Below are 20,855 nucleotides of genomic sequence, written 5' to 3'. Positions count from 1 at the left end.
AAATGTTTTCCTCAAAAAACAAAATTTCCTTATGACTGAAGAAAAAAAAAAGACATGAACATCTTGGATGACAAGGGGTGAGTACATTATCAGTGAATTTTTGTTCTAAAAGTGAACTACTCCTTTAAAGGATAACTATTGCCAAAATGCAACCTGGGCTGTTTTTTTTTTTTTTTACTGTAAACGAGACAAACTTATATCTAAAAGCATAATTACGACAAACGAGCCGTTTTTGAGATTGACCGTGATTTAGCTTTGTTGTCAATGGTCGGTGAATGGGAGTACTAGGGGCATAAATTTGAGCGCATCAAAATCAATATTTTTATAACACTAAGAAGGCTCGACACACCATGAAACTTTGCTCGAAGTATCGCCTGGGTCTCTACACATGAACTCGAGCATTGAGAACATTGTGTACACAGAGTTTACTAAAAAGAAAGGTTTTGAACAACTCACTTTCACTGTTTGAGTTTCCGCTCGCAGCCGTCTTGTCAGTCAAGATGTGTTGATCTCCGAATGCGAGGATGGATAGCTCCTAAAGCATATTTCCATATAAATGCACGGCTAATTTGTTGTTTTGTCGCAAGTGAAAAACAATATTAACCTTCTAGTTGTAAAAAGAGCCTCATATAAGCCTAATATTTCATCCTATGGAGTCCATTTATTCGCATTCGGAGATCGACACTTCTTGACTGGCAAGATGGCTGCGAGCGGAAACCCCAACAGTGAAAGTGAGTTGTTCAAAACCTTTCTTTTTAGTAAACTGTGTACACAAACAATGTTCTCAATGCTCGAGTTCATGTGTAGAGACCCAGGCGATACTTCGAGCAAAGTTTCATGGTGTGTCGAGCCTTCTTAGTGTTATAAAGATATCGATTTTGATGCACTCAAATTTATGCCCCTAGTACTCCCATTCACCAGCCATTGAAAACAAAACGAAACCACGGTCAATCTCAAAAACGGCTTGTTTGTCGTAATTATGCTTTTAGATATAAGTTTGTCTCGTTTACAGTAAAAAAAAACAGCCCAGGTTGCATTTTGGCAATAGCTATCCTTTAAGGTTTTGTGGTCCAGGGTCACATTTCTATCTTTTGCTGTAGTGTGTCAGTATGAAAATATCAGTTTACATTTCCAAATATTCATTTTGCCATTAATTACAATAACCCAGTGAGATTTTTGTTTGCACAAGGAGTCTGACAACAGTCAGTGCTCCACACAGAGATCTGATCTCATCATCATCCAGTCTGTCTGGAATGACATGAAGAAACAGAACAAACTGAGACAGACTAAATCCAGAAGAACTGTGGCAACATCTCCAAGATGCTTCAAGAAACGTATCTGCAAATCTACCTGAAAACTATGTGCAAATGCACCTATGGTTGAGGCCGCTTTAAACGCACAGGACGGTCATTTAATTTCGTTGATAGAAGTTAATTGAAAAAGAAAATCTATTTATAATATTATATTTGACAGCATCCTTATTTTACATCAGTGCCAAAAACTTTTAACAGTACTGTAGCTTAGGTTTCTTAAAGCATCTTGGAGACATTGCCACAGTTCTTCTGGATTTAGTCTGTCTCAGTTTGTTCTGTTTCTTCATGTCATTCCAGACAGACTGGAAGATGATGAGATCAGATCTCTGTGTGGAGCACTGGCTTTTGTCAGACTCCTTGTGCAAACACAAATCTCACTGATTATTACTATTAATGTCAAAATAAATGTTTGAATTGTAAACTGATATTTCCTACTGACACACTACAGCAAAAGATAGAAATAACTGACTTAAAACCATTTTTTAGCTGGTGAAAACACTGGTGTTTTAATAATTTTGGCCTCCACTGTAGTTCAATGAACCACAAACAACTCAATCAGTCAGTAAAATAATTTGAACCAAAAACTGATGAGTTTAAGACTGATTTTTGTTGACTTGATTCATTTAAAAGATTCAACTCATAAGAATCATGCATTTACGAATCAAGAAATATAGTCCAATCTTTCTCCATCACTTTCAATTAAGCCAGAACATACATTTAGTCAACATCTGGGAAATAAAGCAGATGTTCAAAATTGTTTTTTACAATGGATCCCACAAAAAACTATTTATTTTTTTAAATATCATTTTGCACATTTTCATGAAGTAAAGGTGCATTTGCATGTACCATTGTTTAGCAAATGTCTGTGGGCGAAATCCAGTCATTTCAGGAATCCACACAATCGGGAATTTTACATGATGTTGAAAGATTTAATCACGCAGATTTCGCAACTGGTTCACATTGATCACGCAAAATCTCTCACGCAAAAGCTTGGTTTAAAAATAACTTATGTGAGGCGTTCCCACATTGATGTGTTATTGTCAACAGACAATGGACAAGTTTTCCTCACAAAATTTTGCATGACCACATCTTAAGTGGCCTTATGTCTCAAATGGGACGAAGAGGATTAACAGGATTTTGGGCTTTCATAATTAGTAGGAGTCAGATAAGCCCATGAATGACTTTAGATCTAATATAGTCAATCATTTCAGGAAGTTGGCAATCAACTGTCATTCTTAGGCAGACCTCAAATGATCGTAACTTTGACACCCATGCCCTTCGGCTGTGAAGGTATGTTAACTTTGGTCTGGTTTTCTTCCAATTCAACAAATGCAAAAAAAAAAAAATTAAAAAAAAAAAAAAAAAAAAAAACACGCCTACAGGTCGTCCTTCGGTTAGGTCACAACGGTTGGTTTTGTCTCCTGATAAAATCTCATTCAAAGAACTGAGAAAAGTTCAACTTGTTCAGTTTGATACGTTATGCCATACTCTCACACCTTTTCTAATCTATTTGTTTTATATTGCTGTTAAGCATCAAGTTTAAAGACATGTCAAAATAATGCTGTTTGGAACTGAAGAACCTTATTCCGGTGAATGGATTTCTAATAAACAATTGTTTCATTTCAGATCACACCAGAAAACCTCAAGCTAATGTAGCCAAACCATGGTGCTTCGACTAAGGTTTGAGTCCAGCCTGCAACATGACCCAATCCCCATCTGCTTCCAAGATATTTTCCTATCCCACCTTTTTCTATGATTCTAATAAAGAGACAAAAAAAGGCATTTAGGGCCTTACAATCAATGATAATCTACTAAAATCTGGCTTGGTTGTGTAAAGACACATGGCAGGTAAAAGCTCATCCTGACCTATATACCTATTGATGAGTGAGTCGTGTGGGCAGAGCGAGAATCTCTTTAGCGTGCAGCATGGACACAACTTCACAAAGACGTAAGGATGAGGTTTTTGTTGAAATGAGAATCGCCCCAAAAACAAAATTGATGGAGCAAACAGATGTGAACACTGAACGGCTTCAGCTTCTATCATGACGAACAACTGCCATCTCACGCCTGATATGCTGAATGATCAGATCAGTTTCCTCACTACACCTCTAAACTCTTTCACCAGATATTTACCGCACGTTTTGCTAGCAACAAGAGTGGTATGTTTAAGAATGCACCAGAAATCTTTAAAATGACAGGCGAAAATATACATTTCTGTTCAAAAGTTTGGGTGTTTAAGGTTTTTTGAATTCTTTAATTTAGAAAGGATGCATTCAATTGATTAAAATTGACAGGAAAAACATTACAAAAGATTTTTTCTTAAATAAATGCAGCAATTTTGAACTTTTTGAGCACAACTGTTTTCAAAATAAGAAATGTTTGAGCATCAAGTTATATTATAATGATTTCTGAAGGATCAATTATGGTTTTATGGTTATACATTTGGCAATAGTCAATATTTAGTCAGTAGTAGGGATGCACAATATTATCTGACAAATATCGGAATTGGCCGATAATGGATTTAAATGTAAATATCGGCCCAATATGAAAAATTATGCTGATATAGCTTGCCGATAATCAAATCAGTTTTCTCACTACACATCTAAACTCTTTCACCAGATATTTACTGCATGTTTTGCTAGTAACAAGAGTGATATGTTTGAGAATGGACCAAGATAGGTTGACTAATCATGAAAAATATACATTTCTGTTCAAAAGTTTGGGTGTTTAAGGTTTTTTGAATTCTTTAATTTAGCAAAGATGCATTAAATTGATTAAAATTGACAGGAAAAACATTACAAAAGATTTGTTTCAAATGAATGCAGCAATTTTGAACTTTTTGAGCACAACTGTTTTCAAAATAAGGAATGTTGGAGCATCAAGTCATATTATAATGATTTCTGAAGGATCAATTATGGTTTTATGGTTATCGGTTATTTTCAAAACCGATAAAATAATTTAAAAGCACTTAAAGAAGTTTTTTTTAGAGCCATTCTTATTCTTAATTTTGACATTCATTTTAATTTTTAACCAGACATTAATATTTTGTTTCAAAATATCGGTTATCAATCTACTTGATCTATAATAATCGGTTTTGGCCCGAAAAACACATAGCGGTCAACCGATATTCTTAATATATTTCTATACATTTGGCAATAGTCAATATTTAGTCAGTAGTAGGGATGCACAATATTATCTGACAAATATCGGAATTGGCCGATAATGGATATAAATGTCAATATCGGACCGATATGAAAACTTATGCTGATATATCTTGCCGATAATCAAATCAGTTTTCTCACTACACATCTAAACTCTTTCACCAGATATTTACTGCATGTTTTGCTAGTAACAAGAGTGATATGTTTGAGAATGCACCAAGATAGGTTGACTAATCATGAAAAATATACATTTCTGTTCAAAAGTTTGGGTGTTTAAGGTTTTTTGAATTCTTTAATTTAGCAAAGATGCATTAAATTGATTAAAATTGACTTATGTTGAATGTAAATAAGTATTAAATAAATCAAATATAAAAAGGTTAATCACTAAATGAGCACAAGCACATTTTCATTTATATACATCAAATAAACTGCAATTTGTTACATGTATTTTTACAAAAACATTTCAACTTAAAAGGAAAAGGGATTTCTGTGATGAGTGATGATGCAAATAATAATGTCAAAGTTTTGAATCAATTCATGCAAAACAGATTTAGTGTAATGACACAGCCTTTGAAAAACATAATCCCCAATTAAAAAACATTTAAATGATCACAATACTGCTTAATGTTACAGCGAAATAATCACGAACATACTGGGAGTATTCAATATATATCACTAAGCCCTAAAACGGTCCATTACCCACAGCCATATCAGAACAATGGTGGCCATTAAAAATAAGTAAATAATATTGGTCAATGCTGATACGATCCCATAACTGTACATTTCTAATTGTGTGGGTTTTAAAAAAACAGAAGGATTGCCACACCACTGAGCCTTTTTTCTTTGGGAATGGCAGGCCTTCTTGTCAAACTTGTTAACATACTAAAGACGTGGAACAATGGCATCACATTACCATCTTCAGTTCTCACAGCTTCCTTTAAGTGAAAAGCAACAATTAGCCGTTCGGCCCCCTTCTTCACCATCTCAAGCGTTGTTTAGTAATTACACCTGAGACAGGCTGGGGTAGACCTGAAGAGAGGAAAAAAAACATGTTTCCACCGGTGCCATTGCAGGCTCTTCTCTCACGCACACGTCTACACACACTATTATTGATGTGACAGAATATGGCTCCAGAAGATTGATGGACAGCTGGGGATGACAGGAACGCGGTGATGCCGGCTGCGTCAAAGCAAAGGTGTGTGAGCTAATGAGACGGAAAGAGAGGGGTGTGAGGGCGCGTGTGTGTGTGTGAGAACTTGGTATGGAGGACAAAAATGAAATTGGCACGTTTGGATGTATATATGTATAAATATATATATATATATATATATATATATATATGTGTGTGTGTGTGTGTGTGTGTGTGTGTGTTTCTTCTGATGACATCCTAATCTAAATGATAAATAGGGTTGTTCTAATTCCGATATTAGTACTGGAAATGCCACCGATACCACAAAAAAAAATTCTAGCATCGGTATCAGCGAGTACTTGAACCCACATACTGATCCAATACCATTTGCTTAAGATCTAGTTATGCCTGCTAGCTTTGCTTGACGCTGCAAATTCTCAGATGCATTGCGATTCTCTCTCCAACAATTCTGAATATTTCAAAAAAAGATTCTGAGCTTGTTTTTCCTGCATATGGGGTGTGCGTGCTTGAGACGCGGCGGGCTTCATTGCACAGAATTTGTACTGTGAGACACGTGCACATTGCTTGACAGTATGTGCTTTCACCCGCCATGTTTTACTGTAGATATTCTATTATTTATGACGTTTGAAATGCAGTACTACTAGATGCACGAAACTCGCACACTGGCAGACTTTCAAATGCGCTTTGTGTTTGTTCATCCTAAAGCTTGATAGTGGTTGCGGTTAAATGCACTTGCATTTGCGAATACTTTTATACGAAATTGATGTACACACAGTCACACTCTAAAAGAAAAAAAACAAACAATTTGTTGAGTCAACTTAAAATAATTTGTTACCTTGCTGAATTTAAAATTTGAAGTTCAACTCAAATAAGTTTAGTCAACTTGAAATGTTAAGTTGTACTAAGTGACAACTTAGATATTTGAGTTGACTTAAAAAATGTGGTTTGTTAAATTTAAAAGTTGGGTAAGTCACCCAGCTGCCTTTAAATTTTAAGTTGAATCAACTCAAATATCTAAGTTGTCACTTAGTACAACTTAACATTTTAGTTGTCTGTGTTTTTTTTTACTCTTAAAGATTTGGTGCCCATTGATTTTAATTTTTGGGTAAACTAAAAATGTAGATCAAGAATCGTTGTGGAAACGGATCGTGACTCCCAGAATCGGAATCGGATCAGATCGTGAAGTGCCTGAAGATTCCCACCCCTAGTCAGTTCTTCTTCAGTGCTCAGAATGCAAACACAGGAAGCTGTCCTGTGTTGGCAGTTTGGCAGTATTTCAGACTGGACCAACCTGCCAGTAAAACAGCAACATGTCTCATATATAGGGCCCTATAATTTCCGTGATGCCGAAAACACAAATGGAATCATAGAATCCAGTCATAGAAACAAACGTAGGTTTAGTTTTGCTTTTGTTTGCCGTTTGATGTTTCTCATATGCAATAAAAATGGCAGTGCTTATGATTTGAACAACGTGGTGGTCGTGCCAGTGTGGCCGTTCACAAAATTAGTCGCATCAGCATAAAAAATGGTCGCAAGCTGGAGCCCTGTAACATTACTGCAAGTGTCATGCGCACTTCAGTATGAGTAGTAAACAAAACCACGTGTCTGCACCATTCATTAAAGGGGTCATATCATGTTGCTAAAAAGAGCATTATTTTGTGTTTTTGTTGTAATGCAGTGTGTGAGGTTCAAAAAACATATTTTCCACATACTGTACATTATTTTTGCTCCTCTCTGCCCCGCCTTTCTGAAACGCTACAATTTTTACAAAACTCATCGTTGATGGAAACCGACGTGTTCTCTGATTGGCCAGCTATCCAGTGCACTGTGATTGGCCGAATACCTCAAGTGTGTGATGGAAATGTTACGCCCCTAACCATGTTGTGATGCCATTTCTCTGTGCAATGAAACAGAGACAATAAAACCCATTATAAACGAGGCATTTGTTGCATCCAGTGGGGACATAACTACTGATTATAATCAGTCAAACGGTCTTTTTACACATTGTGTTGCGCCGCATAAACATAAAACCATGTCTGCATTTGCGATCGTAGAACGAGAAACAACAAGCACTACTTTACACTGCTCAAAATTTGCGTTTAAAAAGTCAGTAGCAAATTCTTACATACCGTCTGTCAGGAATTGCCCCACTTTATAGCCTTAACCCTTTGTGTACAGCTGGCATTGCAAACTGCTCTTCCAGGTTCAGGAAACAGTCCTCTGTGAAATGCACATCACCCACTCGAATAGTGGGAACAGTGTTGTAAATATGACTTAAACACTGATTTCTAGTTGTGTCCTCATTTTGAAGGCCATGTTTTATTAAGGGACAAGTCTGAAGTGCACTACAAAAATAATTCTATCAGTTCATACAGGGTTTGTGGTATCTACAGCTGTATACACAGCCCAGGTATCGGAAATGGTATCGGGAAGGGAAAAGGTGTATCGGAACATCTCTAATGATAAATGAAAAGTGGCTTAAATCCCCTTAATCCTAACCTACTGAAATGTAATTTGTTAGCAAAACATAATTAAATGTTTCTAAAAGTACGTTTTAGAGATAAGACAGAGCCCTGCTCTAAAGAACACAAAGTTCACCTTTTGTCATTCTGCTGTTATGCCTAAATCATCATGGAAAACTACAAGTCATCACCCACGGAACTTCCTGAAGTCCTACCGCTGACTCACCCCAAAAACAGTTTACTACTGCCAAAATTACATAAACAGCCATCACTCAGAGCTCAGTGAGCAAAAAAGAAAAAGAGAAAGTAGACTGAAGTCAATTGTTTCATCTGTGTGATGACGTAGTGAGTTGCAACATCAAATGATCTGTTGTCTCTCCTTTCATGTCGTCAGAAAGGTGAGTTTATCTTCGTAAGCAGGTCACGCGTCAGTAAGGATTGCTCAACTAGATCTTCTCTATGATTTCACAAAGGAAATACATTTGACTCTCAAAGAAGATCTCTTAATAACCGTGTATACAAATGTTTTTATATACAAACAACTTATCGTTAGATAAAACTAAACTGAAACAGTTTGGGAAAAAAAAGTATTTCTCATTCTCATTTTTCTCATAGTTCTAATTTAATTTAATTTAATTTAAAAATGAAATACTAAATAACTAAAACTAATAAATAAAAATCAATACTATATAGACTAAACAAATGTAATAAAAAAAATTACAAAAATGCACAACATAATTACCATAACTAAAAATACATCAAATAAATATAAAAATAAAATCTAATTACACTACAGCTGTCAAATCGATTAATCGCAATAGATATACACATGTATATATTTAAGAAATACATGTAATAAAATATTTACATTTGAAGAGTTTATTCACAGAAACCGGTAACTCTGTTTATTAAAATGTTTAAAAATCATGTTTGTATTGTTATCATGTTTGTATTGTGCTTGTTCACTGTATTTTTTTTGTTTTTACTTAAAATAACCCAAATGCAGTTTGGGTTTTTTTTTTTTTTTTTTTTTTTTTTTTGCAAATAAACTCTTCATTTATATGATATAAATCATAAATAATTATTAATACATACATAAACTACCGCCCAAAAGTTAAGGATCAGTAAGACTTGTAATGCTTTTAAAAAACATTAAATTAATAAAAAAACAATAATACTGCAAAATATTATTACAATATAAAATATTTTATTTTTATTTTTATATACTTTAAAATATAATTCATTCCTGTGATGCAAAACTGAATTTTCATCAGCTGTTACTCCAGTCTTAAGTGTCACATGATCCTTCAGAAACCATTTTAAAATGCTGATTTATTATCAGAATTATCAATGTTGGAAACACCATCTAAACAATAATTTATTTTGCATAAAGAAAAAGGAGAGTGATTAACTTATTCGTATATAGTGGCATAAAATTACTAAAATACAGCATAGCAAATTAAAAGTGCTATGCAAAATTCCTTTATTACCAATATTGATTGACTTCCAGTGTCACTAACGTAAAGCAAAACATTTTAAGTTAAAAACAACTTGTGGGCCCGTTTCACAGAAAGTTATTATTTGACTTCAGAAGATTCAGAATATAGCATATCCAGAATGATTTTATGGGATTTTTTGGAGTTTAACAGGATCTGTCATCATTTACTTTCATTTTATGGAAAAAGAGAAGTACGAATGTGCCGATAGACTTCTTTTGTGTTTCACGAAAGTCAGTCATATGAGCTGGAAAAACAGGGGGAAAATATACTGACAGAATTTTCACTGAGTGATGAACTATTCCTTCACAATCTAATAATCAAGATTAGCATATTAACACCAGAGCTGTGGGGTAGTTTAAGCAGACTGCTATAAGTCGGGATGTCAAGGCTTGACAGGATGTCAAGGTTCTGACAGGAAGGAAGAAATTCAGTGGGATGATTTTGTACTGTGGGAATCTGCAGTGAAAGTTCTTCGCATACAAGGCCATTTTTACATACACCCTTATTTAAGCAAGCGGTCAGGCTGTAAGATCCGATCCCATGCTCTTGAAGAGGTCACATAAAAAGAAAGAAGAAAGATGGAATTACGTCTTTTTGAAGGTGTAATATTAACAGACGTATTATTGCATTATTATTGTTAATGAAGCCAAATAAAATAAATTAATTTTATGGATTTAGGTGCATTCCCGAACAGTAAACTGCTCAGTTCTGTTAAACCAAGCAGGCATTTTCAAAATAATAATTTAATAATAAATAATACAATTTATAAAATACCTTCAAAAATCATGAATACTTTCAAATAAATAAATAAATATTTTATAAAATATCTTTAAAAAAAATCATTAATACATTTAAATAAATATTTTATAAAATATCCTCGAAAATCATTAATACATTTAGATAATTTTATAAAATGTTAAAATACCTTTAAAATATATTTATACATTTAAATAAATGGGTAAAGAAATAAATACTTTTAAATAAACAACTTTTAAATTATAAAATATCGTCACAAATAAATAAATAACACATTTTATTAAATATTATCAAATATCTTCAAAAATCATTAAACCTTTTAAATAAATATTTTATAAAATGTTATAACATATCTTTAGAAAACATTAATACATTTAAATAAATATTTTATAAATGATAAAATATCCATGAAAATTATTAATACTTTGATCATTAATTTTATAAAATGTTATAAAATACCTTTAAAATTCAATACATTTAAATAAATAAGTAGATAAATAAATAACTTTATAAAATATTCTAAAATTACTTGAAAAAAATTCATACTTTTAAATATTTCATCAAATATAAAATATCTTCACAAATAAATAAATAACATGTGTGACTTTCTATACATGCTTTAAAAAAAGTTTCAAGTAATCTGACATCTGAGATATTTAAAGAATAATGGGAAAATACCAGGGGTTTATTGCCGTAACTTCCTGTCTGCGGTACGGTGAGACGGAATATGTAATATTATTTATGGAGATGCTGCTTACAATAGTATCCTGTGTGGCATCAGTTCCTTTTGGTTTGCAAATATGTGCATGATATCATTACAGGGACGCTGCTGCTTCTGCTGCTAAATACTGAGTTTATTATGTCAACCAATGGCGCCTTTTGGACATCAAAACAAGACATAATGAGCGGTAATTAACCTTCCATTTTAATCTGTTAATTACAGTGTTGACCATCCAAACTCCATGTAGAAACCATGAACATCAGCTGCTGTCTGAAGAGATAACTGTCACATGATGGCCACTGTAAGAGTATTTTTGGTAATGTTTTGTTTTAGTATTGAACATTTAGAAATTGTAATTAAATAGTGCAACTATGTTAATAAAAAAAAAAAAAAAAAAAAAACACTGTCCTACTGACATTGAAATACAACAAACAGGACGATATTCAATGTGTAACACAGCTATGTGGAGCAGAAATATGGACCACTGAGACTTCACTGTGGGCGGGATTTCCCAGCCCGACAAAACGAGAAATTTGTGTGCAACACAGTAGTGGCTGGTCAGGAAACGCAAGATTAACATGGAAGAGTGATGTAAGTTATGGTGTCATGTCTGGTTATATTGTAAAATCCATTTCAAGCGAAAACAGACGACAAACAAGACGAACCTCAGTCACAACAAGTAAAACAGCCCCTGAGACATGCTTATACTTAAGAGCTCAGCTATGAACTGATGGAAAGTTACAATAAACAAATGCACAACCTTTGAAAATGTAACACAACAACAGGGAGACAAACTCATTTTGAGTCACAGGTTGTACTGGACTAAACGTTTCCTTGTGGGGGCTGAATATTTATGAAAACTCTGTGTTCCCAATGGAGCGCACATACTTAATACTGGGTAAAACAAAAACAATCTGGAATGTATTATTTTCAGTCACTAAAGGGATTTAGATCACATATGAAATTACATATTAACCAAACTGTTTGTGTAAATTGCTTTCTTATATTCACTTGCATTTGCAACAAAAAATAGATGTATTTGAACTGTAAAATGTATATAGGGCAAAATTTTAAGCATTTTTGGCAAAAAAAAAAAAAAAACATACTCTTGATTGTTAAACCAATAAAAACCGTGTACTTAAGGTTGTTTTTTCATGCACCTATCAAGTTTTGGTCTTTTTGGATTTTCATAGTGTTTTTTCAGACTAGTGGAAAGAAAACATCCAAAAACACTCTTAAGTGTTTCTTTTATAGCACTTTATCTATTTGTGTCAATAGATTTCAATTACAATGCATATTTTTAAAGGCCATTTTCTCAAAATGAGTTTTTTCTCCTACACTGAGCCATAAATCTCCACTTCAGTAACACTTACACACACCAGACTTTACATTTTTATTCCTATCTATATCCTGAAGGTTTTTACAGAGGGATTTGTTGATATTTTATTTGCTTGATTTTATACAACATTTTACGCCCCCAAAAACTTTACAAAAATATAGCGTTTCCTGTCTGTTCTAAGTTTTTTCTGAATTATGGTGAGACAAAATTCCCTCTGTAAAAACCTTTGACTCTAAAATGTCAAAAAAAAAAATTCAACAAGAATTTTGAAACTGACTTCATCCAGTGTTTAGATTTGTGTACTAGAAATATATGCAAATTTGTGCATATTTAATTAAAGAATGCCTCATTTGCATATTTAAACCTAACATTTTAGAAAACTTGTAATACAAAAAATGTTTGCAATTATCAATGTAATCAATCAACTGGGTAAGTACGGTGATAAATATTAGTTTTTTTGTTTGTTTGTTTGTTAGTTTTTTTTATCCTATATACCTGCCGTGTCTCGCCTTAATGTGATTAATAAAATTAAATTCCTTATTAAAGGGAAAGATCACCCAAAAACAAAAATGACCCCAAGATTTACTAACCCTTAAGCCATTCGAAGTGTATACGACTTCCTTCTTTCAGACAAATACAATTGAAGTTATATTAAAAAAATGTCCTGGCTTTTCCTAGCTTTATAATGAATGGGTGCTGAGATTTTTGAAGTGCAATAAAGCGCATCCATCCATCATAAAAAGTACTCCACACGGCCCAAGGGGGTTAACAAAAGCCTTCTAAAGCAAATCAATGCATTTGTTTAAGAAAAACAACCATATTTAAAACTGGAACACCACTCTCTCATGAAAGTGTGTATGACAGTTAGCAGAAGCTAGAAATTACAGTTTATAAAGGTTTAAATTTGGATATTTTTCGTACAAAAATGCATCGATTTGCTTCAGAAAGCCTTTATTAACCTCCTGGAGCTGTGTGGAGCACTTTTTATGATGGATGGATGCACTTTTTTGGACTTCAAAAACCCAACAGCCATTCACTGTCATTATAAAGCTTGGAAGAGCCAGGAGATTTTTTAATATATCTCTGATTGTATTCGTCTGAAAGAAGCAAGCAATATACACCTAGGATGACTTGAAGGTAAGTAAATCATGCAATTTTTGGGTGAACTATCCTATTTAACACTAATATATTTTTTAGAAAGGTTTAAATTTGGATACTTTACAGTTTATAAAGATTTAAATTTGGATATTTTTGCACAAAAATGCATTGATTCGCTTCAGAAAGCCTTTATTAACCTCCCGGAGCTATGTGGAGCACTTTTTATGATGGATAAATGCACTTTTTTGCCAAAATCTCAACAGCCATTGAAGACAATTGTCTTAAAGACAAATACATCTAGGACGGCTTGAGGGTGAGTAAATCATAGAGTAATTTTCATTTTTGGGTAAACCATGCATTTAACACTAATATTTTTCCTTGCACTTTGTCTGAAAAATACCAAATTTGTACACAGAGAAAGCTGCCGAATGTTGACCGCTAAAAAATTGTGCCATCTGAAGACGAAAGTAACGATACTCCCATACTGTATTTGAAAATGAATGAACTTGTATTTAAGAATTATAATTATTTTACTGTCTGAGATCCAATCTAGATGATTGAATGGCAAATTTAAATGAAAAATGATGCATGTGATACCTGTGGAACATGTATTCAACAAATGCAAGCTCTAGGTGAATAAATGCAAGTGTCAAAATACCTCACAACAGATGGTTAAATGATGCCCTAAATGGGAAAAGCCATTTAGCAAACTGGAACTGATACAAACGTACCAAAATAAATACAGTCATGGCCAAAAGTTGAGAATTACATAAATATTGGAAATTGGAAAAGTTGCTGCTTAAGTTTTTATAATAGCAATTTGCATATACTCCAGAATGTTATGAAGAGTGATCAGATGAATTGCATAGTTCTTCTTTGCCATGAAAATTAACTTAATCCTGAAAAAACTTTCCACTGCATTGTTAAGAAGGCTTTAGGGCATCCAAGAAAGTCCAGCAAGCGCCAGGATCGTCTCCTAAAGAGGATTCAGCTGCGGGATCGGAGTGCCACCAGTGCAGAGCTTGCTCAGGAATGGCAGCAGGCAGGTGTGAGCGCATCTGAACACAGTGAGGCCAAGACTTTTGGAAGATGGCCTGGTGTCAAGAAGGGCAGCAAAGAAGCCACTTCTCTCCAAAAATAAAATCAGGGACAGATTGATCTTTTGCAAACAGTATGGCAAATGGACTGCTGAGGACTGGGGCAAAGTCATATTCTCTGATGAAGCCTCTTTCCGATTATTTGGGGCATCTGGAAAAAGGCTTGTCCGGAGAAGAAAAGGTGAGCGCTACCATCAGTCCTGTGTCATGCCAACAGTAAAGCATCCTGAGACCATTCATGTGTGGGGTTGCTTTTCATCCAAGGGAGTGGGCTCACTCACAATTTTGCCGAAAAACACAGCCATGAATAAAGAATGGTACCAAAACACCCTCCAACAGCAACTTCTTTCAACAATCCAACAACAGTTTGGTGAAGAACAATGCATTTTCCAGCACGATGGAGCACCGTGCCATAAGGCAAAAGTGATAACTAAGTGGCTCAGAGACCAAAACTTTGAGTCCATGGCCTGGAAACTCCCCAGATCTTAATCCCATTGAGAACTTGTGGTCAATCCTCAAAAGGCGGGTGGACAAACAAAAACCCACTAATTCTGACAAACTCCAAGAAGTGATTATGAAAGAATGGGTTGCTATCAGTCAGGATTTGGCCCAGAAGTTGATTGAGAGCATGCCCAGTCGAATTGCAGAGGTCCTGAAAAAGAAGGGCCAACACTGCAAATACTCACTCTTTGCATAAATGTCATGTAATTGTTGATAAAAGCCTTTGAAACGTATGAAGTGCTTGTAATTATATTTCAGTACATCACAGAAACAACTGAAACAAAGATCTAAAAGCAGTTGAGCAGCAAACTTTGTGAAAACTAATATTTGTGTCATTCTCAAAACTTTTGGCCACGACTGTACATATCAAATATCTGAATCATACTGAAGCACCCACAGAATGAATCTCAAATGTTTTATAGTTTATGCCCCAAATCCCAGATTCATAATTGCATCTAAAGAAAGGACGTCATAGACCTATTGGCCAACTGATGTGACCTTTACAATTAAAATAAAGCATTATGTTACTGCTGGTAACTCTGCAGATATACTGTGGAAGGCCAAATGATTCCTGTCACTTTCATGTCGACTTAAACAAAATCCTCTCCATTCACAAATACGCTGATTAATGAAAGGCGCCCTGTTCTACAATCCAAGGCTTTACGCTGTCAGCATGATCATACGCGCGCTAGTGACAGAAGCGCGAACAAAGCTTCGTTCAGACTTGCAGCAAAAATTACGCCGAGAACAGGCAAGCTTGACTCACGCTACACAGCATCCCGAGCAGAGAAGCCAGCTAATGGATCCTCTATCTGTTGAGACGGCAGTTTTACTCCGGGATCTTATCTACAAGGAGCACAGAGGCTCAGTTGACGGCAATTATTGTCACACCGACCCCAGTGTCAGATCGACCACGTCACTCTATCTAGCAAAAGGCCCTGCATGAATGCAGTGGGTCAGCCTGGTTCATAAAGGATCCTTTCACCGCCGGCTCATTCGGGCCTTCACCCCAACACTAAGCGTACTGGAGTGGAAGCATCCTCTGCCGGCCGCTGACCTTTCAGTAGGGCCTTCTGACGCCGATTCAATTTCCGAAGTCAATGCAAATGGTAGAATGTTTAATATGTCAAAAGGGAAAACTAGAAAAGCAGTCTCTTCTCTGGTTTGGACTGGACAAAGAATGACGTTTTGACGTTCTGTGACGTTAAAAATGCTGAATCGCTTCAGAGTGGACATGAATTGTGACATTATCTCATTTTTGCATTTAGCGGATCGCTCTAGTTTGGTCACAAAGCCATGAGCCAAAACAAATGCATGTCTGTTCATCATCACCTCAGTGTGCAAGTTCATTCACATTATGTCGATCGTTCAGTCTGAAAACGGTGACCTTAACAAGCCAAGTCTGCTTTGCTGCAAGCAGTGCAATTAAGTTATGACATGCATACTTATAGTCAGCGTGCAATAGAAATTCACCCAATCTATTTCTCATATTCAAGTTTCTGCAGATTTACAAAGGTAAATTTAAGACCAAGTAAAGAAAATAAAAGAAAAAAAGTTGAATGGAACACTATGTTAATAATACAGTCTCTAAATATAAAAATCTTGTATTAGCAATACTTCCAACAGATAACTTTTTCATTGGTTTTACAAATATGTGACCCCGGACCGCAAAACCAGTCATAAGGTTAAATTTTACAAAACTGAGATCTATACATCACATGAAAGCTCAATAAATAAGCTTTCTACTGATATATGGTTTGTTAGGATAGGACAATATTTGTCCGAGATACATCTATTCGAAAATCTGAAATCTAAGGGTACAAAAAAATTTAAATACTGAGAAAATCACCTTTAAAGTTGTCCACATTAAGTTCTTAACAATGCATATTACTAATCAAAAATTACATTTGGATAGGTTTACAGTAGGAATTTTACAAAAAATCTTCATGGAACATGATCTTTACTTAATTTCCTAATGATTTTTGACATAAAAGAAAAATCAATAATTTTGACCCATACAATGTATTTTTGGCTATTGCTACAAATATACCCCAGCGACTTAAGACTGGTTTTGTGGTCCAGGGTCACATATAATAATTATTGTTGGGGGGTAATGCATTACAAGTAACACAAGTTACGTAATCAGATTACTTTTTTGAAAAAAAAATAAAAAATCTGAGTTACTTTTTCAAATAAGTAACGCAAGTAACATTGTTTTTCCATTTATTGACTGACAGCTCTCCTGTTTCTGTGTTGAAAGAAATCAGGAATAAATGCAGAGGCGTTGTGTGCTTGTGTAAACATAATGCTTACTGTAGTTCTAGACTAAGTGTGACTAAATTTACTCATCTCACAAAAACAGATTCAGTAATCCTCAAAATAAATAAAACGGTGAACATAGAATATAACACAAACCAGCAATACTTAAATGTTTGCAAAAATCCTTCATGTGTTTAATCCCATTTTATTAACCAGTGTCTTTGCTGCAGTCCTTCGATGACCCAATTCAACCATATTAATATGCAAATATGACTTTAGATAAATATAACATTTGTGTTTTTTTTTTTTTTTTTTTGTTTAATTGCTGAAGTTTATTTTCCTGCCCTCTACCATACAGATGTGAATTTACATTTCCTTCTGCCTGAGGCATATTCATTTTACTTTTAGTGTGAAAGGGTTTTTACATTTGCCAAAAATAGTACTTTTTATATTAAAAACAAACAAGCAAACCCTGTCCTGATTTAAAAAGTAATGCAAAAGTAACGCAAAAGTAATGTATCGGATTACTTTCCATTAAAAGTAACTAAGTAATGTAATTAGTTACATTTCCTTCTGCCTGAGGCATATTCATTTTACTTTTGGTATGAAAGGGTTTTTACATTTGCCAAAAATAGTACTTTTTATATTAAAAACAAACAAGCAAACCCTGTCCCGATTTAAAAAGTAATGCAAAAGTAATGTAACAGATTCCTTTCCATAAAAGTAAATAAGAACTGTAATTAGTAACCGTTTTAGGGAGTAAGGCAATATTGTAAAGCATGACTGTTTAAAGTAACTTTCCCCAACTCTGATAATAATATTAATAACTCTGCTGCAAACCACTAGAATAATGAAATAATCTTTTTAAAGTTTTACTGTCCCTTCAGATCAAAAATTGATGTTCGTTTTCTAGCGCATATTTAAATCAAGAAGACATAAGATAAGAAGTCTTGTTTTATGAGAAACTGATCAAAATGGAGTGAGTTTGATTAAAATCTGCCAATGGGTTCAAAGAAACCAACTTTATTCAAAGGCAAAACTATTTTTCATACCCCAATGACCGATGCTTGCTCTAACCATAAATTCACTTCTTGTGTTCAACATGCATCTGTTTTAATGCTCCAATTTAAGACCTTTTTAGGCCTTAATTTGTGGAAGGGTAAATTTAGACCCACAGAAACCCTGGTATTGAATGATTCATATATACATATATGTTATTTGAACTTGATTTTCTCTCTGGTGACGTTCATCGGACTTCTCCAATCATTTAGTCTCCTTTAAACCCAGATTTTTTTCTTACAAACCACTGCAAGCTTATATTCGAATCCATCTAGTCAACAACCAATGAGAACCAAGTCCCCACTAGGTGCCTTATATTTTTTCTTTTAGATAATCTGTAATCCCAGATGTACTTCACAATACAGGAAAAAGAAAAAAAGTTGCTACTTTAGGTACATTGCGACTTTTATATGTATCTGTGTAATTATGAACGCTAGCTTTCAAATGCTACTGTAGTGGCCACAGTGATTACAATACAGTATTATGTGTCGCATGATTATCGTATAAGCACCACCAAACTTAAAAACTACAAATCATCACAAAATCACTTTGTGCATTTGTTAAAGCACCATGGGAAATTATGATGTAATCAACAAACAAACCTGCCAAAGCTTTGTAGTTTAAGTTCTTTTACATCTTGGTGAAAGCAAAACAAACTGACAAGGCAAAGCTACACTTATAAAACTACACAGTAGTCCATTGTTCAACCAAAAACAAATGCTTACAAGTCTCTAGTTTCCTGGAATCCAATGAAAGACAGGTTCATATGGTTTATAAACCCTTGTTTTTATCTAGTGTCATTGGGTTTCTTGAGCTGCTAATGTATAGTAACTTCTGTGGACTTTGAAGTTGTGATATTACACTATAAGTTCTTCAGATTTAAATGTGTTTCTAAGACAAAAACTACATGGAAAAAAAAAGTTATTTGTAAAACACAAAATGTAAATAGACTGAAATCACATAGACTCAAATCTCCGACAAAAGCATTTTAAATGATTCATACATTTAGACGTACACATATCACAGGGTGACTACATTTAATATTTTTATAGTATAAAAGTAGCTTAAAATAAGAATTCATTAACCTAAAATCATTATTTGAACATATTCTGAAGTATATAAACAGTGAAGAATTGATACATCAGATTGTAAACATCGTGTCTCGATGGCTAACTTAGCTACTGAGACTAGGGAAAGAGCTATGGGCTAACAAGCGAAATAAAATTACATAGAGAGAATGCACAACATCTATAACACATGTGGAATTCTACATATTGTTTTTAAGTGTTTATGTGCCATTTAAACTCATTTGTAACCTCAAAAACGTTAAAATATTGCTTGAGAGCTCACTAGCCAGTCAACGGCGTTGTGTCAAAAGCTCGCTCGCTCCCTAACTAGACAGCATTTTAGCTGTATTCGACTGCTCGAAGTGCATTCTACGTAGGCAGCTCGCTATGTTTTGAAACGCAGTCCGCGACACTTCGCGTCGTCCGAAAACAAACGCGTTACTATTATTTATTAATCCACATAAGCGTTGTGATACATACCAGCTCATCTTGTGCTCAAATTCAATCCAAATTAATCGAAATATAATCCCTTTCCTTCAAAACCATCGCCTTTTCGGTCTATAAGAGAGGGACAGCGAGCAGGAAGTAGAGAAGTTTACTGCAAGTCAGAGGTCGAGAGGATTTAAACTACGGAAAGCGGAGAGGTCAAACTACAGTCGAGCAACAGGTACGGCACGGGGAATTCACACACAGCGATTACATTGCGTTTATGATGACTACAAGTCAAACAAATTATAGTAATGATACCATATTTATTAGTTTCGCTTAATGGGTTATTTATTGTACTTTCTTTAAAGAAAACGTATAACGGCTGTCGAATACATTCTACTCAGAGCAAAAACGTTATTACTTGGAAAGTTGCTCTTTCAACGCTTTGGGAGGTTAATTCAATTCTCAGGTATGTTCAATTTAAACTTTGTGTGAACTTTGTCTCATATTTCTCTTTAAAATTGTTAGCAGCAGTTGAAATAAACACAAATGAGGCAAAATGTGACCCAGGACCACAAAACCAGACATAAGGGTCAAATTTTTGGAAACTGGAAGCTAAATGAATAGGATTTACAATGATTAATGGTTTGCTAGGATAGGACAATATTTGACCGAGATACAACTATTTGAAAATCTGGAATCTGGGTGTCCAAAAATACAAAAAAAAAAAAAAAAAAAAAAAATATTAAGAAAATCGCCTTTAAAGCTGTCCAAATGAAGTTTTTAGCAATGCATAGCCTATTACTAATCAAAAAATAGATTTTGATATATTTAGAGTGGGGAAGTTACAAAATATCTTCATGGAACATGATCTTTACTTAATATCCTAATGATTTTTGGCATAAAAGAAAAAAAAAAAAAAAACATTTTAACCCATACAATGT

General features: G+C 34.3%; 1 protein-coding gene across 1 annotated transcript in view; it reads right to left on the bottom strand.

Annotated features, from left to right (window-relative positions):
* The window catches only part of bin3 (bridging integrator 3), a 100,807-nt gene extending 80,708 nt beyond the window's left edge, over positions 1 to 20,099 (bottom strand). The window contains exon 1 of the mRNA XM_073819386.1: positions 19,963 to 20,099. Coding sequence (XP_073675487.1) covers positions 19,963 to 19,970 — 8 coding nt within the window. The 5' untranslated portion in view covers positions 19,971 to 20,099. The remainder of the gene's footprint in view (positions 1 to 19,962) is intronic.
* Between the last annotated feature and the right edge of the window lie 756 nt (positions 20,100 to 20,855).

Source organism: Garra rufa, chromosome 15, assembly GCF_049309525.1.
Source record: "Garra rufa chromosome 15, GarRuf1.0, whole genome shotgun sequence".
Classification (NCBI taxonomy): domain Eukaryota; kingdom Metazoa; phylum Chordata; class Actinopteri; order Cypriniformes; family Cyprinidae; genus Garra; species Garra rufa.
The sequence above is the reverse complement of the archived record's forward strand: the minus strand, read 5'-3'. Positions and strand labels throughout refer to the sequence as shown.